Here is a 25,094-nt window from a genome sequence, read left to right as displayed (position 1 = left end):
TCAAGCTCTTTGGACTTCAAGTTTTTCATAGGTCCTGGTCAGATGGTGGATTTCCTCCCCGTAGAGGTTTGATATTTGTTTTCTGATATTTGATATTTGTTTTCTTTTTATATATATATAAACTCAAATTAATTCATTAAATGTTCCCTCTCAATTTCCCTCAAATAGTATAACATATTTAGGTTAATCCATTTCTATATTACATCTATGTAAATCCAAATCCTGTTTTTAAGCTTTACTAATTTACAATTACCATAATCCAATTTAATCTTGAATAAACATATTATTAGCATTTCGGGTATCCCTTCTACAATACACATAATATTCCGACAGTAACATTCTAATATTTCCAGATATATTCTATTTCTTAGTTTAATAGATCATTAATTAGTACCAATTCTTCTCTTATCACAAATCTCTCTTATTGCTTCTTCCACTACAAAATAGTTATCCTACTTAAAATAAAATATTACTCTACTCTATTTTTTTTTATTGAAAGTTTTATAAATTTTACAAAAAGACAAAAACAATACAAAACGAAAACAACATATACAAAAAAAAACCTAAACATTACATATAAAAAAAAACCCCATCCCCCACCCCTTGCCATAAACCCTCCCTTCCCCCCCCCTGAGCTTCCCAGAGCAGAATATAGGCTTAATTGAAAATTAACAAATAAAAAATTAAGTTAAAAAATTTATATAATATCTATAAGTAACATTAAAATATATATATAAGTATATATATCTCTCTATATATAAAGATAAAAATTATGAAAAAGCTATATAATATTTTTTTGTACCCAATCTAAATTGTATAAATTTTATCCATTTATCCCAAACGACAAGAAACTTCTCTTGCGTTTGTTGCTTTAGGAAAGCCGAAATCTTTGCCATTTCCGCCAAATAAGCTACTTTAAGAAACCATTCCTGCAATGTAGGCAAAGACTCCTTCTTCCAGTATTGTCCAACTAACAGCCTCGCGGCTGTAATCAAATTTAACATCAATACAACCTCCTTTGTATCACAATCTGTAACTATACCCAGCAAGAATAATTGCGGAGTAAATTTTACCCTCCTTTTAAAAATTCTCTGGATATTCCACCATATCTTAATCCAAAATGCTTTTATCTCTCTACATGACCACCAAATATGATAATAAGAAGCATCCATATAGCCACATCTCCAACATTTGGGTTGTATGTCAGGGTACATAAGAGACATTTTTTGTGGATCAAGGTGCCATCTATAAAACATTTTATAAAAATTCTCCCTTAAGTTCTGTGCTTGTGTAAATTTGACATTTCTCACCCAGATGGTTTCCCAGATATCCAATGAGACTGGGACACCAAAATTCTGCGCCCATCTAATCATACAGTCTTTAATTAATTCCGATTCTGAATCCATTTCAACTAATACCCCATAGATTCTCTTAATATGGGTTTGTCTTTGATCCTTAACTTGCTTAATAAGATTTTCATCTTCTCTAAGAAAACCCAATTTACAATCCACCTTCCATTTATCTACTAGTTGCCTATATTGGAACCAAGAATAAATAATATTTTCTTGCGCTAAGTCTTCCCGTAATCTTAACTGCCAGTTTTGCCCATCCCATCTAAGTAGCTGACTATAAGACACCATATCCATTCTTACACCTCTTTTTATTCCTTCTATCGCATGCCAAGGTATAGCCCATAATGGAACTTTAAAATCACTTTTATAATATTTTCTCCAAGTCCTAAGTAAAGAGATTCTTAAAATATGAGATTTAAAAACCCAATCCATTTTTTTATTAAATATTAAATAGGCATGCCACCCAAAAAGTAAATCCCATCCCTCTAAATGAAGTATCTCCGGATTTGTCAAATTTACCCAATCACTAATTAGTGTTAAAACCACCGCATCATAATATAATTTCAAATTTGGTACCTTGAGTCCACCCCTCTCACGGAAGTCTTGCATAATTTTAAACTTAACCCTTGGCTTTTTCCCTGCCCAAATAAATTTATTAAGACCCTTCTGCCACTCACTTAAGTTAATCTCATTTTTCAAAATCGGTAACATTTGAAACAGAAAAAGAAACTTGGGTAGAATATTCATTTTTATCACTGCAATTCTTCCCATGAGAGATAATTGCAACTTCTCCCAATTCTTCAAGTCCTTCTGTACCCTGACCCACAACCTTTCATAGTTATTTTTAAATAATTTTACATTAGAAACAGACAGCATCACCCCCAAATATTTTACCTTATTAACAATCTCAAAACCCGTCAAGTTGGCCAAAATCTGCTTCTCCTGACTAGACATATTTTTAGGTAAAATTTTAGTCTTATTTACATTAATCTTGAAACCCGAAACCAAACCATAATGATGAATCAACTGTAATAAGTTTACTACAGAATAATCAGGTTGCGACAAAGTAACAACCAAGTCATCCGCAAAAGCTCTCAACTTATATTCTTTTTTATTAACTTCTATTCCTTTAATTTCCTGAGACTCTCGAATTTTAATCAATAATATTTCCAATGTTAAAACAAACAACAATGGCGATAAAGGGCACCCCTGTCTAGTACCTTTCTCTATTGTAAAAACCTCCGACAAACCTCCATTAACAATAAGTTGTGCCGTTTGTTTTTGATATATTACCGTAAGGGCTTGTAATATCTTTTCGCCAAAATTCATTTCTTCCATTACTCTTAACATAAAATGCCAATTCAATTGATCAAATGCTTTTTCAGCATCTAAAAATATGAGCCCTGCAGGAACTTGGTTGTTCTTGTCTAAATATTCTAATAAATTAATAATTTGTCTAACATTATTTTTCATGTACCTTCCAGTTATAAACCCTGATTGATCTTTATGCACAAGATGATGCACGACCCTCATAAGCCTATTTACCAAAATTTTTGCAAATATCTTATAATCCACATTTAAAAGAGATATAGGCCTGTAATTTTTTGGTAAAGTAAGATCTTGATCCTCTTTTGGAATCAATGATATAAAAGCACTACGCCATGAAGGAGGAATCTCTAAACCCTGTAAGATACCATTAAAAAGATCACTTAATGGTTGGATCATCTCCTCCTTTAGAGCTTTATAATAAACAGCTGTTAACCCATCCGTACCCGGTGCTTTCCCTAGTTTCAATTGTTGAATTGCTGAGGCAATTTCCTCCTTAGTAATTAAGCCATTAATTTCATGTTTCTGATCCTCAGTTAATTTGGGGAAACTTGCCTCAGCTAAATATTTATTTATATCTAGAAGTTGCACGTTAGTAGATTTGTATAACTTTTGATAGTAGTCCAAAAAAGATTTTTTGATCAATTCCTTCTGAAAAACTAGTTTACCCTTGTAATTTATTTTCTCTATTATTCTCTGTCTCTGTTTCTTTCTTAATTGATAAGCCAACCATCTCCCAGGCTTGTTAGCATTACAAAATGTATTTTGTTTCATAAACAATAAGTTAGTTGCAGCTTGATCTGCTATCAACATGTTAAATTGTGACCTTAATAACTTTACAGATTCTTTAATACTTTCATCAGAAGGATTTAAAATCAAGGACCTTTCTTTTGATTTAATTTCATCTTCAAGTTCTCTACGTTTCTGAATCTGGTTCCGCTTATGACAATTATTCATTTTTATCAAAACACCACGCATAAATGCTTTACCTGCATCCCATACCATTGACATTGAGGTCCCCTTATACATATTCAAAACAAAATAATCCTTTAAACACTCCTTTAACTTTTGAACATTCTTCTCTTGTCTGAACAAATTTTCATTAACTCTCCAGGATCTCCTTTCCTCTTTCTCTTGAATCAGCTCCATCCAGACTGGGCTATGATCCGTCAGTGATCTAGGAAAAATCTTTACATTCTTTACTTTATTATACAAATCCGTAGTAATAAAAAAAAAGTCGATTCTTGAAAAAGATTGGTGTCTATCAGAAAAAAAAGTGAAGTCTCTCTCCTCTTGGTTACGTTCCCGCCAATAATCCCTTAATTCCCAGTCTTCCTTCATATCAAAAAAGGCTTTAGGTAACCTTGCTTGTTTAAGAAAGGGAGAGGAACCTTTCTTATCCCTTTGTATATCTAAGACACCATTCCAATCACCCATTAATACCACTGATCTATAGTCAAGCAAAGTTATTTTTTGATGTAACAGCTTATAAAATTGTTCCTGTTGCTGATTTGGAGCGTAGAGTCCCACTATAAGTACCTTCTTACCATATATACCAAGTTCAATCATCACATATCTCCCCTGGGGATCTGATTCTACCAGACAAGCTGGTAGGTTTTGTTTGACATATATAACAACTCCCCCTTTCTTTCCAGGAGCAAAGGATACAAAATGAGATCCCAAACGAGCATTGACTAGATATTTCTGATTTTTGAGTAAGATATGAGTTTCCTGTAAGCAAATAACGTCATTGGTATGTTGCTTCAAATAATAAAAGATTTTTTTCCGTTTCTGAGGAGAATTCAAGCCATTAACATTCCAGGTCAAAAACTTTGCCATCTCCCTTGGCACCCAGCCTGGAGAAGACACCATCAAAATCTGAAAGTGCTGCATGTGTTGCATAACTCTTGGGTCTTGCTCCTCCCACCGGCGGTGATGCGTTTCCAGAAGAATTCTCTTTAGACTCTTTTTTACGTTGCTCCTTCTCTTTACGCTTGTAAGCTGCACGAGTCATTCTCTGCTCTTTAACCTCCATCTGGCGTTGCCTTTCAGCTTGTATCATCCCAGCGGAAACCAAACTTAATGCCTCAGATTGCTGCTCGTCCTCCTTGCCACTCGGAGATTTCTGACCAGATGGAGTTGAGCCTGCACCCAGGACCGAAGTATAAAACTCTCTAGCTTTGTCAACTGTATTCAATCTATAACGTGTCCCCGCATGGCTCAAGACGATACCCATCGGAATTTCCCATCTAAATGGCATCGATCTGGCTTTAAGCTCATTGGTTAAGAAAGCAAAATCTTTCCTGCTTCTTAAAATTTTGGATGGGATTTCCTTTAGAATGATAACATCTTGGGCAGCAATCTGGAATCTTTTGTTGTAAAAGGCTTGTATAACCTCATTCCGCAGGGACTTCTTTGTAAAATAAATCACCACATCTCTAGGCAAATTCTTCTGCTTGGCAATCCAAGAGTTAAGTCTATACATTTTTTCCACTTCTCTACTTAATTCTCCTTTATCCATATCCAAGGCCACTGCCAGATCAGTAAGAACCACCTCCACCAAATCTTGATTTATATCTTCCTTGAGGCCTCTAATCCTCAAAGCATACTCCATCTGTCTGTACTGAAACATCAAGATGTCTTCTTGTGAGGACTCCACCTTCCTTTCCACATCTTGAATTTTATCATCAAAAGAATCAACTTTGTTTTCCACTTCCTCAAGCCTTGCATCCAGCTTGACCACCACGGTAGCCAAACCTGAAACTGCTGCAAGTATATCTTGTCGCAAATCATTATTGTTTTCTTCCAGTTTGGTCTTTATCCCCTTTATCTCTTCTTTAAAATCAGATTTAATTTCTGATTTAATCTGTGTAGCAAATTGCTTCATTTCCTCTCTCATTTGGACTACAATCTCTCCCATTATACCTCTAACCTCTTGTACTGAAAGTCCAGGCAAAGGGGGGGAGGGTGGTGGCTGAGCCGGTGGTACATGTTTAGTTTGTTGTTGTAATTGTGCAGTAGAAGTTATAGGAGAAGAAACAACCTTAGGTATTGAAGAAGGCTGCTGTCTCTTTGAAGCCATTTTAAAAAGCACAGTTCTCACTTCCCTTTCCCCTCCACACAAGAAGGGAGGAGGAAAGAAAAAGAAAAAGAATTTTTTAAAAGAGACATACTATAGTCCTTGAAAATCCAGAGAAAATCCAAGGAATAAAAAGGCAAACAAATCAAAAGAAAAAAAAATTCTATGCCAAAAACAAAAGCAAAATCCAATCCTTAAAAAGGGAAAGTAAAACAAAAAGGAAAGGAGAAAAAAACTCCGACACTTTCAAAACGCCATTTTAAATCCTTTCACTAATATAACAAAGAAAGGAAGGAAAAATAGTCAAAACCAAATAATAATAAAAAAACACCTAAATTATAAAACAAAAATCCTTTAAACTGCTCTGTCCGTTTAAAATTTACTCACCAAAATACTATAAACACGGAGATAGAAGCGACAGTTTCTTTTGCTTCCTAGGAAGCAAAAACAGCTGGGAGGCAGAGATCAGCAGGAGCTCCGAGGGAACACTCCTTTCACCCCCTCTAGAAATAAATCCAGAGGGGGTTCAGGGGTTCTACCTCTATTCCTGCGTTCTCTGTCCCTTCCCTTTGCCCGGGAAGGGAATTTCGAGCTGCGGGCCAGCTGATGCACGCTGTGCTCCGCGGCTCTGACACTTCACCAGCTGGACGGCTAGAAGATAGCCGCCATCGCTGTCGCCTCGTACCGGAAGCCCCCACTCTACTCTATTTTGATATATAATCTATCAGTCAATCTATTTCTATAAAAAAGAAATCATTTCAGCCCATTAGATAAGATTTAAATCTCGTCCAAATAATTATCATATCTAAAACAAGCATATTGTTACACAAAATATCATCTTGCTAACTTCACATGCTCAGTTAATTGTTAAATCAGTCCAGATCTCTAAAGCCTTTTTAACCCATTAAGTAAAATTTTAAATCACATTTTAAAATCTAACTCTAGCTTTCTTTCTGTGCCAGGCCGGTTTCCATAATACCGCATCTGTATCATCAAATCTCAGTATTTGAGTACAGGTATTTATCGACACCTCAATCTGGTCTAAGTTCTCTTTCCTTTCTTCCAGTATCATCTGGATAGTATACTCAATTTTGTTCCATGTTGTAGTTACTAGTTGATTATCCAGGTTATCACCGCTTTCAATAAATCACATCTGAACGTCAATTCCTGTTGCTTTAAGACTGCAAGTATTTCAGTTGAAGTCATTCTTTGATTATCAGAGTTCTCCATAATTTGTACGTAAGCTTGTGAAATATCCTCTTCTGTAGTGACTGGTTGACTTGTGGAATAGTAGTAGTAGTAGTAGTAGTAGTAGTAGTAGTAGTAATGGCTAAGAGAGGGAAGGAAAGGTCTCACCCTGATTTCTCCACGGTGGTTCTTTACACTTAGCTGTTCTTCTGACTTTCAGCTGGTGCAGCTGGGTGATCGGCCATTTTACTGGCCTATCTTTTCTCTGACAGCCCTAAGGAGCTAGCTCAGACCACAGAAGGAACTGCTGCCCTTCCGCAGTCAACAAGGGCCTTGATGGTGGTTGCCCCTCCAGGGCGACTTTTCGACCCGATTTAAGGGTCTACCGGTGGAGGAAAGCAGCAGGCAAAGAGACAGAGCTCTCCGCACGACTGCACATGCCACGATCCGAAATCGAAAGTCCCAATCTTTTCTTGATAACCTCCAGCATTATTATTTCAGTTGATGAAGCTCAAATTACTCCACACTATATAAAAACCTAATTCTCTACATAACTTATGTTGAGACAGATGAAAGGAAAAGAGAAGAGGACAATCAGCAGTAAAATAGAGGAACTCTATGGTGGTGATGAGCACACCACTGGAAGACCAGGTCAAGGACAGATCATAATGGAGAAAAATCTATCTAAATCCTCAATAAAAGTTGACAATGACTTGATGACAAATAAACAAATACATTTCTTATTTTATTATATATTAAAATTCAGATTCACTACATTCTGACAATATATCAAGACAATATATCAATATATCAAGATGAACAAGTTTTAAAACAAGGTTTCCAAACTAGTTACATTGTTACAATAAATCTATGTTCTCCAAAGTTGCATTATAATTGCATTGTTCATTTTGGTGTTTGGATTTTTAGGCAAGATTAAATTGAACGACGGTTGATGATAGAAATTTAGGAATTCCTGCTTTAAATGAATTACAATTTAATCAAAAAGTTATTATCTGAAAACAAAGTTTCTGCATATTTAAGCACTACAAAAAAGAAGTAATTAGGCAATAAGTTCATATTCTCATAATTACTCAATGATTCTAATAAAAAGTCTAAAATTGATGGGAGAACAATCATTTTCGAATCTAATCCAAATAAACTCCTCCAGTAACAAAGTAAGGCCTACAGTTGATATACATTTGGTTATCACTACTGGAGATGACTAAACCAAAACAGGATTTCTGGTAGTAGAATCAATATTGTCTGCATGTTATATCACCAGTTAATGAGAAAATGTCATTTTTTCACAAATAAAATAAATAGCCTAGTTCTTCTTGTGCTGAAAAGTCTGTACAAAGGAATGACAGCTGATCTAAAGAGCTGATCTATATGCAGAGTTATGTTTCTCAAACAGTGGATACAATCTAAGATTTATATGTCTTATGGCTATATAAATAAGTCAAATATGGTACTTCATAGTATTAGTAAGACCTGATGCATTGAGCCACTCCTGAGAACAACAATACCTGTCATGAATTCCTATGCAGTCAGCTACACAACTGTTTTTAAACATTTTATATGAAAAAAACCTGCATCCTATATATTTCTTGAAAGAAAGATGTTTCTTCTTCCAAGAAGTTACACTGTGCCTTGAAGCCAGTTTAGCTGAATAGCTATTCAGGTAGTCCTCACTTATCAATGTCCTTATTTAGTGACTGTTCAACATTTTGAAGTATAAGAATAGCTTTGAGGCTAATTGACAACTGTTGCAATATTCTATAGTGATGTGATCATGATTTGCATGCTTTATAACAGTTTCAGACAGAATTAATGGAGAATGCAAAGTAAAATTTGAAGTTGAGATCACATGTCTCACTTAAAAACTTCAGTGACTCGCATTACAACCAAATAGGGACATCCTAAATCCATCGCACATACATGAACTTTTCTTAGCAATTGTGATATTTATCAACAGTTGTCAGTCCCAATCATGTTTGCTAAGTGAGAACTTCCTGTAATCCTTAAGCATGTTTCCTGAAGTAATAGAGTATGAAGCGTAGACTATCTCCAGGATGATATAATCTCCTGAAGAACTCAAGCTTAAGCAACCATCTTGTGCAATAATATGGGAACAGTTTGATTTCGTTGTACCTGAAGTGGATAAGGTCCTCTGCATTGTGAAGGCAACCACCTATCAACTAGACCCTTGTCCCTCCTAGCTGATGAAAGCCTCCAGGACTGTGACCACCAGATAGGTTTATGCAATGATAAATCCATCTCTGCAAGAGGATACTCTCCAAGGACATTTAAAGAGGCCCTGGTTTGTTCTCTCATTAAAACCCTCACTCGACCCCTCCTGCCTAGACAACTTTCATCTAGTCTCCCATTTTCCCTTTTTGGATAAGTTAGTGGAAAAGGTGGTTGCTTAACAGCTCCAGGGGATCCTGGATGAAACAGATTTCCTTGAACCCTTTTAGTCAGGATTCAGGCCTGGCTATGGAAGAAAGACTGCTTTGGCTGCGCACATGGATGATCTCTGGCAGGAGCAGGATGGGGGTAATGCAACCATTCTGTTTGACCTCTCAATGGCCTTCAGTACCATGAACCATAATATCCTTTTGGTCTGGCTATGAGAGTTAGGGCTGGGTAGCATAGTTTTGCACTGATTCAGCTCCTTCCTCCAAGGCCTATTCCAATTGATGTTGACAGGGAGTGAGAGATCCAACCCGACTACTCACTTATGGTGTTCCACAGGGCTTGGTACTCTTTTGTTGTTTAATAGCTACATAAAGCCTTTGGATGAGATCATCTGTCAATATTGAGGTATCATCAATATGCTGATGATATTCAGATCTACAGTACGTCGCTACACATGGTTATCTAAGTGATGCTATCTCTGCCCTCTTGAGATTCTGAAGGCTGTAGGGATCTGGATGGGGGAACAACAGACTTTTATTGAACCCTGGCAAGACCAAGTGGCTTTGGATGCATGAAGCCTCAGGATCCAAATGTTTGTCATCCTTAGATATGGATAGAATTGCAACCTAGAAGTTCTCCTGGATTCACAATTCCTGGTCAAAGAGCAGGTAAAGGTGATGACTAGGAAAACTTTTGCACACCTCCAGTTTCTGCATCAGTGTTTTTAGTGCTCAAGTTTCAAAAGAATATACATCCAATTAGATTAAAATTGGTCTTATAGTTGCTCTGATTCCCCTGGGTAGTTAGTTGCCGCTTTTCTTAGAGGATAGGGTAAAATTTCCCTTCCCTCTCTCCTCACAGGGTGAAAATACTTTGGGCAGCTTTTGCAGAAAAAAATACTTAAAATCTTAAAGAGAGGATTAGGTGTCACCCAGTTTCATCTGTGTTGCTTTAAAGTTGCTTGGTGGTACTTTTGACTTCAGCTGTCAGCAGCTTAGTGACCGGCCATGTTGGTATGGCCGGTCTTTCCCCCACCGGTTTGGAGGGCTTCCCCAGATTAAATGGAAGGACTGCCACCCTCCCGCCATCAAGCAGGAGTCCCCTCCTTGATAAATGTAACAAGAATGTTTTTACTTAGTTGAATATAACAATTGTTTGTCCAATATGAGATAATAGATATTACTAGAAAAAGAGAGGGAGTATTTGAGCTTCCAATACTAGACCTAAACTAAAAAATGTATATATATTACTGAATTATTGGTTAACCCAGATAACAGATATAACGGTTTTGACTTATTAGAGGGGATTGTAAGGAACCACTTCAATCCACATCTTAAGAAAGCAGAACTCTTGGAAACGGTTTCTTTTATTAAGAGAAATTGATAGCAGGCATGATAGACAGGATCTGAGGGATTCCCTCACAAATTGATGTTTTAAAGTGATCCTAAGCAGTTCTTCCGGGCGATTCTGACCGGCATATTTCTAGGTGTTAAATCCAGTAAAGATAATATCAATCCGGCCCCGTTGTATACGATCATGCAACAGCTCCTCACACCTTATTTTGATGATGGATAAATAATCCAGATTCAGGAGACTGGATCTTTTCAAGCACACCCCCTTTCCTAGCTGCCCCGTAAGAGGGAAAGTTCAGAGGTGCATAGGATAAGAGGCAACTGGTTACATTGTAATGGTTAGCAGAGGCGAATAAACAAAAGGTTACTTTGTAGCGAATAGAGGAAGTGAAAGTAATAACAAAACCCTCCCTTTTGGGAATATGGCAGGACCCAGGAAAGGGTAAGGATTGATTTTAGATCGGAGGAGATAGATAAAAAGGAAATATGACTGGATCCTTGTATTATTAATTAGATGGTTTAACATGATGGAAAATAGATAACTTTTAGAAAACAGAACAAGACTATAATCAAATAGATAAGATGTGTATTTGGAATATTAGACTTTGTTATCAAAGGGAAAAAGGAAGAAATTGAGATAAGAGAAATTTTGGTCACCTAAATATAAAATACTTGGAAATCATAAACAAGTGTTAATTTGAATATTGATGGGAAATTAAAGCTTGGGAGGAAAAGCAATAACAGGACATTGATTGTATATAAGGATCGAATTATATATGTATATTATTAAGATATGTATAAGCTAAAAACTATTGATAATTGTAACAAAGATGTTTTTATTTAGTTGATAATAATAAGAACTGTATTAGCCCAATATGAGATAGTAGACATTAAGGGAAAAAGAGAAGAAATATCTGATGTTGTAACATGAGATTTATACTAAAGAATTATATATACTATCAAACTAATGATTAACCCGGTCATCACACTGCTTTTTAAATACTGAATTGTAAAATGAGAAAATTAATAAGATATTATAAAAAAAATCATTTGATTGCATGTGATTCTTTTAACAAAGTTATTGTGAATTTCAAATAAAATCAGTTCATTGAAGCCCAAAGGCTAGATACAATGAAATACTTCTTCATAATAGAAAAATATTAAGTAGTATAAAAATAATTAATAGATATAATACGATAGAGCAGAATAAATACAGTATTATAAAAAAATTAAAATTTAATTATGCAGCATCTTGGCCTACGATAGCACAAAACTGGGTGATGGGAAGTATTAAGCAGAAATAACACTCCCTACCAAGATATTTAGAATAAAATAGAGGTGGAAGGGACCTTGGAGATCTTCTAGTTCAGCCCCCTGCTTGAGCAGGAGAACCTATACCATTTCAGACAAGTGACTGTTTAGTCTCTTCTTAAAAACCTCCAGTGATGGAGCACTCCCAATGTCTGATGCCAAGTTGTTCCACTGGTTAATTGTCCTCGCTGTTAGGACGTTTCTCCTTAATTCCAGGTTGCTGCTCTCTTTGGTCAGTTTCCAACCATTGTTTCTTGTCTTGCCCTCTGGTGCTTTGAAGAATAGTTTGACGCTTTCTTCTTTGTGGCAGACTCTCAATTACTGGAATACTGCTATCATGTCGCCCATTTCTTCTTTTCTTTAGACTAGCTAAATCCAAGTCCTGCAGCCATTCTTCATATATTTTAGTCTCAGGGCCTTTGATCATCTTAGCTGCTCTTTTTTGAAATTTTTCCAAGGTCTCAACATTTTTTTGTAGTATGGTGACCAAAACTGGTTGCAGTATTCCAGAGGTGGTCTTATTTTATAAAGTGGTACTATTACTTTGCGTGATCTTGATTCTATGCTTCTGTTTATACAACCCAGGATTGTATTAGATTTTTTGGCTGCTGCTGCACACTGCTAGCTCATAGTTAAGTGATCATCTACTAGGACACCAAGGTCCCTCTCACAATTGCTGCTTTTGAGCCAGTTCTCGCCCAATCTGTACTTGTACCTTTGATTATTCCTGCCTAAATGTAAAACTTTGCTTTTCTCCACATTAAAACTCATTTTGTTGGATAGGGCCCATTGTTCAAGTTTGTCTAGATCTTTTTGAATCCTAAGCTTGTCTTATTTCTGCCAGTTTAGTGTCATGTGCAAATTTGATGAGTTCCCCTTCTTTTCCCTCATCTAAGTCATTAATGAAGATATTGAAAAGTACCGGCCTAAGATGGAGCCTTGTGGTACCCACTGCTTACTTTTTTCCATGTGCATGTAGTACCATTGAGGATTTGTTGAGTACAATTTGTCAGCCAGCTACAGATCCATCTAATGGTGTTGTTGTCTATCCCACCTTTTGCTAGCTTACTAAGCAGCAGGTTGTGGTCTACTTTGTCAAATGCCTTACTGAAGTCTAAGTATACTATGTCCACAGTGTTTCACTGGTCTACTAGTTTAATTACTTTATCAAAGAATGAAAGAATGATCTGTTTTTGACAAACTCATGCTGGCTACTGGTTATAATTTTATTTGCTTCTAGTTGTTCATAGATCTGTTTTTCGGTTATCTTTTTCAGGATCTCCCCAGGTATCGATGTTAACCTGATTGGTATGTAGTTTCCTAGGTCTGTTTTTTTTTTCCTTTCTTGAAGATGGGAACCACATCTATCCTTTTCCAATCATCAGGTATTTCCCCGGTGCTCCAGGATTTTTCAAAGATATGGTACAATGGTTCTGAGATAACATCTGCCAGCTCCTTCGGAACTCTGGGATGTAAACTATCAGGTCCTGGTGATTTATATTCGTCAAGGTCACATAGGTGTTCTCTTACCATTTTCTTACTTATTTTAATTTTTAGTTTGTCTTTTACAGTAGTTTTTTTTTTTGGTATGTTGGGCTATAATTTCTTTTTGTGTGAAGACTGTTGCAAAGAATGAATAAAGAAGCTCTGCTTTCTCCCTACTGCCTATTTCTTCCTTGCCATCTTCTTTCTTTAGTGGACTTACAGTTTCCTTAACTTTTTTCTTGTTATTAACAGTTTAAAAATTTTTTTTTATTGTTCTTGATTTCTGTTGCAAGTCTTTGTTCATTCTGAGTATTTGCTTTCCTGACTTCATCTTTGCATGTTCTGGCTGACTGCTGATAATCAGCCTTAGTTATACAGTATGTCCCTCTTTCCATTTTTTGTACTTGCCCTTTTTGGCTTTCAGTTTGTCAGCGAGATCTTTGTGCAGCCATGCTGGTTTCTTCTTAAATTTCTTGTTTTTCTTTTTCAGTGGTATTGTGCTGGCCTGGGCTTTTTTTTTTTATTGAAAATTTTCAAATTTTACAAAACAATTCCCTTCCCCAAACCCCCCCAACCCTCCCATACCCTCCCCCACCTCCCATACCCTCCCCCAACCTTCCCAGAGCTGAGTACAGGCTTAGTTAAAATTTTTCAAAAAAACTTAAAACACATATAAATCCTAAGCAAATCTAAATACATTAAATTAAACAAGTTATCTTCTCTTAAAAATAATAATAATAAAAAAACCAAAAATATTTTTTATAATTACAATCATTAAACATATAATATACTCTAAACATTTTCTAATATCATACTTATATTATTATCCATCATTCTTTATAAACTCCCTCCAAAACACAAATTTAAACATTACTTAAATACTCTAAACATTTTCTAATATCATACTTATATTATTATCCATCATTCTTTATAAACTCCCTCCAAAACACAAATTTAAACATTACTTAAAACATTAAAATTCCCTTTACATATTTAAATCTTTACCAATAACCAATTCCATCCACAATAAACACATTCCTTATCAGTCTCTCTTATCCATAAACCTCGAAAGAAGTGCTTTAAAATCTGCCCTTAAAGGTTGCTCCAAAAAGTTTATAAATCTTGCTTCTCCCACAGACTCAGGAACCAATACTTGTGAGGCTTCCTTAACCTCCTTCTTCTGTTGCTCCTTTTCTTTACGTTTATGTGTTGCACGAGATGTCCTCTGCTCCTTCATCTCAACTTGTTGAGGCCCCTCGAAGTGAAATTTCCCATTTTTCATTAATATAGGCTCTTCAGACTGCAATTCTACCCTTAAAGGTTGCTCCCAAAAATTTATAAATCTTACTTCTCCCGCAGATTCAGAAACCAAAACTTGTGAGGCTTCCTTAACCTCCTTCTTCTGTTGCTCCTTTTCTTTACAATTATATGTTGCACAGGTTATCCTCTGCTCCTCCATTTCAACTTGTTGAGGCCCCTCAAACTGAGATTTCCCAATTTTCATTATAGGCTCTTCAGACTGCAATTCTACCTTTTTGTCTTCCAAAGCTTTAAACGTAATAGATGGCGATGAACATACCCCCAGGACCGAAGTGTAGAAGTCTTTTGCTTTAAAAACAGTATTAAGTCTATAACGTATCCCCAGGTAACTCACCACCATTCCAGTCGGAGCATCCCATCTGAACAGGATTCGTCTCTTTTTAAGTTCATCTGCTAAAAAAGCAAACTCCTTTCTTCTTCTTAAAATTTTAGATGGGATCTCCTTTAAAATTATAACATCTTGTGAAGCAATTTGAAACCTCTTCTTATAAAAGGCTTGTATAATTTCGTTGCGCAGGGATCTTTTCCCAAAATAAATTACCACATCTCTTGGCAAATTCTTTTGCTCTGCCACCACAGAGTTAACTCTAAATGTTTTTTTCAATTTCACTAAGTATTTCCTCTTTTTCTCTATTCAAAATCACAGCAAAGTCATTTGCAACCATCTCTCTCAGATCTCCTTGCACAGACTCTCTCAAGCCTCTAATTCTTAAAGCATATTCCATTTGTCTATATTGAAGCATAAGAATCTCATCTTGAAAATTTTCCATCTCTTTTTCCATGCTTTCAAATTTTCCCTCCATCAGTTCCACTTTTTATTCTACCTCTTCTACGCGAGAGTTCAGCTTTTCAAGAACAGAGGCAACTCCTTTTAAAGCCAAAACTATCTCTTGCCTCAAAATCTTATTATTTTCCTCTAAAATCTCTTTCATTTCTCCCCTAATTTGAGATATAACATTTCCCATCATGTCTTACAAATCCTTCACCATTATTGACTGTGCCAAAGAAGAGGGTGAAGCTATTGATTTAGGTTGTTGCGCTGATGATAACACCGAAGAAGAAACCACCTTAGGAGCTGTAGGAATTACTGGACGCTTTGGAGCCATCTTAGAAAAATCTTTACTCCTTCTTAAAAATTACAAAAATTAAGCAAAAGAAAGAGAGATTAACTCCAAAAAATCAAAAAATCCTTCAAAAGGAGATCATTATAATAAAAAGAAAAAAGTTTAAAAAAAAGAAAAGGGAAAGAGAAAAAATGGATAAATAAAATAATCCATTCCATTTTTTTTTAAAGTGCAAAAAACAAAACAAAAAAGTTAAACAAAAATAATAATCCTTCTAAAATCCAAACCCAACATCAAAAAATCATTATAAATAATCAAGTCCACATTCCGTTCCAGTCATTTAAAAAAAAGAGGAGAAAGAGAAAGAGAAAGGGGAAAAAAAACACCAAAAAGCCTGCCGATCGCCATTTTACTTTCCCTTTCAACAAAGAAAAAATAAAAAGAGGGAATATAAAGATAAATCTTTAAACTTAAAATCCAAATAAAATCAAAGAAAGCAAAAACAAAATCCTCTACTCAGCTCTGTCCGCTTCTAAGAAAAACTCACCAGGTAACTTTAATCTCAGAAGTGGTTGCAGCAGCTTGTTTTGTCCCTAGAGACAAAAGCAGCTGAGAAGCGGAGACAGTCTGAACTCCGTGGGAGCACTCCTATCACCCCCCCCAAAAAAAGCCTTGGGGTGCATAAGAGGCTCTACCACTATTCAGACAATCCTCTTCCCCTCCCTTTGCCCGGGAGGGGGATTTTGAACCGCTGAACAGCTGATGTCCGCTGTTCATAGCGATTCAAACACTTACCCAGGAGGACGGCTACAAAGTAGCCGCCATCGCGTGCGCAGATCCACCGGAAGCCATGGCCTGGGCTTTTATGATCACATTTCCCACGCTTCTTGTGTTATTTTCCCGTTTCCTAGGTTCTCTCTGTTAAAATCAGCTCTTTTGAAGTTTAAGACTCTGGCTGGATTATTTTCTATTGTTTGTGTTGTTTGCATTATATTGAATTTCAGCATGACATCATCACTTTCACCAAGGTTCCAGTAACCTCAACTCCCTCTGTCATTTGTTCTCAATTAGTAAGGATTAGGTCCAGTAAAGCTTTACTTCTAGTTCTCTCCTCTACCTTTTGAATGATAAAGTTGTCAGCTTGGTTGGTTAAAAATCTGTTTGATCTCCCACTAGTTGCAGAGCTTGTCTCCCAGTTGATATCTGGATTGTTGAAGTCTCCCGTTACTACTGTAGTATGCTTCCTTACATACATTTGTTAACTGGTTGGCAAAGAGTTAATCTATTTCTTCTGATTGGTTGGGTGGCCTGTAATATACACTTATGGCAGTGTCACTTTTTTCCTCTGTTATATTGACCCATATACATTTCTTCAACATAGGAATAATGAAGATCTGCTTAGAATCTTTATACAGAAAGCATCATTGTAGCATCTCGCTTAAAAGTTTCTCTTAAACCCCTGTAGTTTTACCACATGGACATAACTGAAGATACAAAGGACTGCTATAGGCAATACATCCAGCTTGGCTAAAGTGAGTCTTACAGAATTTCAGAATTGTAATGGATGATAAATAGGAGGTTAGGAGAAAACTTTATAGAAGAATATATTCAATATTGGGATGTGACATTTTGCTTAAATTTCTTTGGAGATCTATATGCCAATTTTATTGTTTGAGGGCAGTTCTAACATTATCAAAACCTAATAAGCACAAACTTTCTATACAGAATCTCAGAATCCTATATATGAATTTTATCTAGAGCTTTTTAAAATGATCTCTACATATTAATGGGCCAAAACTATAAAGAATAGGATTAACATGAGTCAAAAGATAATTAGAAGAAACCATGCTCTGTTGTTGTTAATTGCGAAGTCGTGTCCGACCCATCGTAACCCCATGGACAACGTTCCTCCAGGTCTTCCTGTCCTCTACCATCTTCTGGAGTCCATTTAAGTTCACACCTACTGATTCAGTGACTCCATCCAGCCATCTCATTCTCTGTCGTCCCCTTCTTCTATTGCCCTCAATCTTTCCCAGCATTAGGCCCTTCTCCAGTGAGTCTTTCCTACTCATTAGATGGCCAAAGTATTTGAGTTTCAACTTCAGGATCTGGCCTTTTAAAGAGCAGTCGGGGTTGATCTTTTCTAGGACTGACCGGTTTGAAAGCCTTGCAGTCCAAGGGACTCGCAGGAGTCTTCTCTAGCACCATAGTTCAAAGGCCTCAATTCTTTGGTGCTCAGCCTTTCTTATGGTCCAACTTTCAGAGCCATGCATTGCAACTGGGAAAACCACGGCCTGGACTATATGCACTTTTGTTGGCATGTCTCTGCTTTTTAGTATGCTGTCTAGATTTGCCATAGCTTTCCTCCCCAGGAGCAAGCGTCTTTTAATTTCTTGGCTGCAGTCCCCATCTGAGGTGATCTTGGAGCCCAGAAAAATAAAATCTGTCACTATCTCCATTTCTTCCCCATCTATTTGCCAGGAATTGAGAGGGCCGGATGCCATGATTTTGGTTTTCTTAATGTTGAGTTTCAAGCCTACTTTTACACTCTCCTTCTTCACCCGCATCAAGAGGCTCTTTAGTTCTCTTCACTTTCTGCCATTAGAGTGGTATCATCTGCATATCTTAGGTTGTTGATATTTCTCCCGGCAATCTTAATTCCAACTTTTGATTCATCTAGCCCTGCCTTTCTCATGATGTGCTCTGCAGATAAGTTAAATAGGCAGGGCGACAGTATACAGCCTTGCCGGACTCCTTTCCCAATTTTGAACCAATCAATGGTTCCACGTCCAGTTCTCACTGTTGCTTCTTGATCCACATATAGTTTCTCAAGAGACAAATAAGATGGTCTGGTATTCCCATCTCTTTAAGAACTTGCCACAATTTGTTGTGATCCACATAATCAAAGGCTTTAGCATAGTCAATGAAGCAGAAGTAGATGTTTTTCTGGAACTCCCTAGCTTTCTCCATGATCTAGCGTATGTTGGCAATTTGATCTCTAGTTCCTCTGCCTCTTCGAAATCCTGCCTGTACTTCTGGTAGTTCTCGATCCACATACTGCTGGAGTCTAGCTTGTAGGATTTTAAGCATAACTTTACTTGCATGTGAAATGAGTGCAATGGTGCGATAGTTTGAACATTCTTTGGCATTGCCTTTCTTTGGAATTGGAATGTAAACTGACCTTTTCCAATACTGTGGCCACTGCTGAGTTTTCCAAATTTGCTGGCAAATTGAGTATAGCACTTTTACTGCATCGTCCTTTAAGATTTTGAATAGCTCAGCTGGAATACTGTCACCTCCACTAGCTTTGTTATTGCTCAGATTTCCTAAGGCCCATTTCACTTCACATTCTAGGATGTCTGGTTCGAGGTCAGTGACCATCTCATTGTGGTTATCTGGGACGTTAAGCTCATTCTTGTACAGTTCTTCTGTGTAGTTTTGCCATCTCTTTTTAATCTCTTCTGCCTCTGTTAGGTCCCTGCCATTTTGGTCCTTTATCATGCCCATCTTTGCATGAAACGTTCCCTTCATATCTCCAATTTTCTTGAAGAGATCTCTGGCCCTCCCTATTCTTCTAAGTCTTTGCACTGTTCATTTAAGAAGCCATTTTTATCTCTTTTAGCTATTCTCTGGAATTCTGCATTCAGTTGGGTGTATCTTTCTCCTTCTCCCTTGCCTTTCGCTTCCCTTCTTTCCTCGGCTATTTGCAAAGCTTCCTCAGACAGCCATTTTGCTTTCTTGCATTTCTTTTTCTTTGGGATGGTTTTAGTTGCTACCTCTTGTACAATGTTGCGAACTTCCATCCATAGTTCTTCAGGCACTCTGTCTATCAGATCTAATTTCCTTAAATCTATTTGTCACCTCTACTGTATATTCATCAGGAATATGATTTAGTTCATACCTGAGTGGCCTAGTGCTTTTCCCTACTTTTTTCAATTTAAGCCTAAATTTTGCAACAAGAAGCTCATGATCTGAGCCACAGTCAGCTCCTGGTCTTGTTTTTACTGACTGTATAGAGCTTCTCCATCTTTGGCTGCAGAGCACATACTCAATCTGATTTCTATGTTGACCGTCTGGTGATGTCCATGTGTAGAGCCGTCTCTTGGTTGTTGGAAAAGAGTGTTTGTTATGACCATCGTATTCTCTTGACAAAATTCTATCAGCCTGTGCCCTGCTTCATTTTGTACTCCAAGGCCAAACTTGCCTGTTATTCCGGTTATCTTTTGGCTTCCTACCTTAGCATTCCAATCCCCCATGATGATAAGGACATCATTTTTTTGGTGTTAATTCTATAAGGTGCTGTAGGGCTTCATAGAACTGGTCAATTTCATCCTCTTCAGCACCAGTGGTTGGGGCATAGATTTGGATTATTGTGATATTGAATGGTTTGCCTTGGATTCGAATTGAGATCATTCTGTCATTTTGGGGATTGTATCCCAGTATTGCTTTTCCTATTCTTTTATTGACTATGAAGGCTACTCCATTTCTTCTGAGGGATTCTTGCCCACAGTAGTATACCTGATGGTCATCTGAGTTAAATTCACCCATTCCTATCCATTTTAGTTCGCTGATTCCTAAGATGTCGATGTTCAATCTTGTCATCTCTTTTTTGACTACGTCTAGCTTGCCTTGATTCATGGATCTTACATTCCAGGTTCCTATGGAGAAAAAATCTTTACAGCATCGGACTTTCCTTTCACCACCAGATATATCCACAGCTGAGCGTCCTTTCGGCTTTGGCCCAGTCGCTTCATTATTTCTGACGCTACTAGTACTAGCCCTCTGCTCTTCCCCAGTAGCATATTGGACACCTTCCGACCTGAGGGGCTCATCTTCCAGCATCATATCTTTTTGCCTTTTAGTATTGTCCATGGGGTTTTCATGGCAAAGATACTGGAGTGGTTTGCCATTTCCTTCTCCAGTGGTTCACATTTTGTCTATATATCTTTTACCAAATGAGCTAGCATGTTGTACTAGAGCAGTGGTTCTCAACCTGTGGCTTGGGACCCCGTTTGGGGTCGAATGACCATTTCACGGGTGTCGCCAAACAAGGCTGTCCGCCATTTTTCCCTTTTCTTTGGCCATGCCCCTGGCACCTGGTGATGTATAAGTGGTTGGGGGTCACCACAACATGGGGAACTGTATTATGGGGTCGCGGCATTAGAAAGGTTGAGAACCACTGTACTAGAGACACATATAGTAGTAAAGACAGTGAGAAGCAAACAGATTTTTTAAAAGTCTAATAATTCGGATAAAAAATAGTAGAACTACTGTAGTCTAGTAATTTTTTTAGCTAAAAAGTAAGATTGTCTAGATAGTTCAAAAATGCCATCTTACATGTAAAAACAGGTATGGTTTTGTGGAACCATGCTCTAGCATTCCACAAAACCATGCCTGTTTCTACATGTAAGATGGCATTTTGGAACTATCCGTATGTCTCAAATTAATGGTTCCAAGAACGTTAAACTTTGAAAAGAGTAAATTTAGGAGCCATAAGGAGTCAGAGAGACTACAGTGGCTTAGAAAATCTTACTTTTTAGCTAAAAAAAATATTAGACTACAGTAGATCTACTATTTTTTATCAGAATTATTAGACTTTTAAAACATCTGTTTGCTTCTCACTGACATTACGATTATATGTGTCTCTAGTACAACATGCTAGCTCATTTGGTAAAAGATATATAGAAAAACTTATTTTAGAATGTATGATTAAAAGAGAAGATAGAAAAAAAGAATAAAAACTTTTAGAAGAAATATTCATTAAAATGATGCTCCTGTGGTGTCAGGAAGAAAAACTATAGTAAGAGGGAGATAGTGAGGAGAGGTATTTCCCATTGAAAACTTTAATTAGTAGATATTGCAAAAGTATTATCCATGTAATCAATTTTTTAATTTAAACATAAATCACGTAAATTAAAATTTTAATCAAATTAAGCTGCAATGGAGATGATTAAAATTTCAAAATGCATACTACCAAAAGAAAATGTACATTAACAACTGAAACAAACATTGGGATTAAGTTACCTTGTGTGCCAACAATCTCCATGTGAAGATGTGCAAGTCCACTGGCAGTTGATAATGCTAGCTTTATCTTTCCCTCTACAGTAACAGTATACCTGTTCAAATAATCAAAAAGAGAACCATGCTCATGATAATCTGACACTAGCCAGAGTTGTGTCCATGTACCATTATCTGCAAATCAAAACAAAATAGGAACAATTAAAATTAAGGGAACAAAGTAAACAAAACACATTGGAAAAATGACTGCATCTCTAGAGATTTCTCTATTAAGTGTTAAAGTTTGCAGATGATACAATAGTCATTGGTCTCATTCAAGATGTGATGAGTCTTCCTATAGACAGGAGATTGAACAACTGGCACAGTGGTGCATCTGGAACAATCAGGAGTTGAAAATGCTTCTACTCTACCACCTTTTACTATATTTGATAGCATAGTATCAGCTATAGAGTTCTTCAAGTTTTTGGGTTCCATAATCTCCCAGAATTTGAAATGGACACCTAATATTAGAACCATCATAAAAATGGCACAACAAAAAATCCTAATGAAGTCATGGAGATTTAAGTAACCCACATTTCACTGAACTGAATTTGTAACAAATATGCTTTAAAAAAATCCAAGATGAAAAACATGTCTACAATCCAGATAAAAATATTTGTGAAATCATTGCAATATAAGCCATTTGTAGAACCACTCCTCATTTCAAATAATTTGTTTTAGTTCCTTTAATATCAATCTATAAAATTACTCACAGCTGAAAGGTAAAGGCTAACTCCTTGTAACTTAATGGACACAGCCTTTGGAAACAATCTGGAAATAACTTGCTATGCCTTCCAGGATTCTTTTCTTTTTATTTCCGTTTAGTTTATACTCTTAGTATCTCCTTGTGGTCATTAGTACCCAAACACTTGGATTGGCAAGTGCTATTATTTCGTTAGCCTTGCAAATACAGTCAGGTCCAGAAATATTGGGACATTGACACAATTTGAACATCTTTGGTTCTATATACCACCACAATGGAGTTGGAATGAAACAAACACAATGTGCTTTAACTGCAGACTGTCAGCTTTAATTTGAGGGTATGTACATCCAACTCAGGTGAACGGGGTAGGACTTACAGCAGTTTGCATATGTGCCTCCCACTTGTTAAGGGACCAAAGGTAATGGGACAATTGGCTTCTCAGCTGTTCCATGGCCAGCTGTGTGATATTCCCTCATTACCCCAATTACAATGTGCAGATAAAAGGCCCAGAGTTCATTTCAAGTGTGCTATTTGCATTTGGAATCTGTTGCTGTCAACTCTCAAGATGAGATCCAAAGAGCTTGTCACTATCAGTGAAACAAGCCATCATTAGGCTGAAGAAACAAAATAAACCCATCAGAGAGATAGCAAGAACATTAGGCGTGGCCAAAACAATTGTTTGGAACATTCTCAAAAAGAAGGAACGCACTGGTGAGCTCAGCAACACCAAAAGACCCGGGAGACCACAGAAAACAACTGTGGTGGATGACCGAAGAATTCTTTCCCTGGTGAAGAAAACACCCTTCACAACAGTTGGCCAGATCAAGAATACTCTCCAGGAGGTAGGTGTATGTGTGTCAAAGTCAACAATCAAGAGAAGACTTCACCAGTGAATACAGAGGGTTTACCACAAGATGTAAACCATTGGTGAGCCTCAAAAACAGGAAAGTCAGATTAGAGTTTGCCAAACAACATCTAACAAAGCCTTCACAGTTCTGGAACAAGATCTTATTGGTAGATGAGACCAAGATCAACTTGTACCAGAGTGATGGGAAGAGAAGAGTATGGAGAAGGAAAGGAAATGCTCATGATCCCAAGCATACCACCTCATCAGTGAAGCATGGTGGTAGTAGTGTCATGGCATGGGCATGTATAGCTGCCAATGGAACTGGTTCTGTTGTATTTATTGATGATGTGACTGCTGACAAAAGCAGCAGGATGAATTCTGAAGTGTTTCGGGCAACATTATCTGCTTACATTCAGCCAAATGCTGCAGAACTCATTGGACGGCGCTTCACAGTGCAGATGGACAATGACCCAAAGCATACTGCAAAAGCAACCAAAGAGTTTGTGAAGGGACAGAAGTGGAATGTTATGCAATGGCCAAGACAATCACCTGACCTGAATCCCACTGAGCATGCATTTCACTTGCTGAAGACAAAACTGAAGAGAAAATGCCCCAAGAACAAGCAGGAACTGAAGACAGTTGCAGTAGAGGCCTGGCAGAGCATCACCAGGGATGAAACCCAGGATCTGGTGATGTCTATGTGTTCCAGACTTCAGGCTGTGATTGACTGCAAATGATTTGCAACCAAGTATTAAGGAGGGAAAGTTTGATTTATGATTATTATTCTGTCCCATTATCTTTGGTCCCTTAACAAGTGGGAGGCACATATGTAAACTGCTGTAAGTCCTACCCCGTTCACATGAGTTAGATGTACATACCCTCAAATTAAAGCTGATAGTCTGCAGTTAAAGCATATTGTGTTTGTTTCATTCCAACTCCATTGTGGTGGTGTGTAGAGCTAAAGATGTTCGAATTGTGTCGATGTCCCAATATTTCTGGACCTGACAGTAAATCTAATGAAATTTATTCCAGATAAGAGTTTCCCAACTGTGGCAATTGTCAATGAGTATGGGTTTCAATTCTTAAAATCCTCTGCAATAGCCATCTTGTTGAGGAATTCTGAGTGTTAAATTTGACAGAGAAGGAGTGCACCCAATTTGGCAGAGTAAAAGATACTTAATATAAGCATTTAAGACAAATTTGAACATAAACACAAAACCATTACAATTTTGTTTTCAATGAACAAAAAATATTTTTCAAAAAAGTATAATTCAAGATTTTCTTAAAATTGAGTATGTTTAGATATTATGTCATTAATATTTCCCATTGAGAAATGAGAAATCCTCATCTTACAACCATTTATTTAGTGACTCTTCAGTTATAATGGCACTGGAAGAATGACTTATGTCCAATTCTCACACTTATGACCAATGCAGTATTCCCATGATCACGTGTTCAAAATTCAGGTACTTTGCAAATGGCATGTATTTATGATGACTACAGGATCCTGAGGTCATGTGATCACCATTTGCGCCCCTCCCAGCCAGCTTCTGACAAGCAAAGTCAATGGGGAAACCAGATGCGCTTAAAGA

The 25,094-nt window shown here is 37.0% G+C and overlaps 1 protein-coding gene across 3 annotated transcripts in view; it reads right to left on the bottom strand.

The window, feature by feature from the left end:
- TGFBR1 (transforming growth factor beta receptor 1) overlaps positions 1–25,094 on the bottom strand; it is a 67,992-nt gene that overhangs the window by 6,333 nt on the left and 36,565 nt on the right. For all 3 annotated transcript variants that reach the window (XM_039348004.1, XM_039348005.1, XM_039348007.1), the window contains one exon: positions 21,920–22,087. In XM_039348004.1, coding sequence (XP_039203938.1) covers positions 21,920–22,087 — 168 coding nt within the window. The remainder of the gene's footprint in view (positions 1–21,919; positions 22,088–25,094) is intronic.

Source organism: Crotalus tigris, unplaced genomic scaffold (genome assembly GCF_016545835.1).
Source record: "Crotalus tigris isolate CLP2741 ecotype Arizona unplaced genomic scaffold, ASM1654583v1 scf7180000018106.563195, whole genome shotgun sequence".
Taxonomy (NCBI): domain Eukaryota; kingdom Metazoa; phylum Chordata; class Lepidosauria; order Squamata; family Viperidae; genus Crotalus; species Crotalus tigris.
This window is presented reverse-complemented; position numbering and strand designations above follow the sequence as displayed.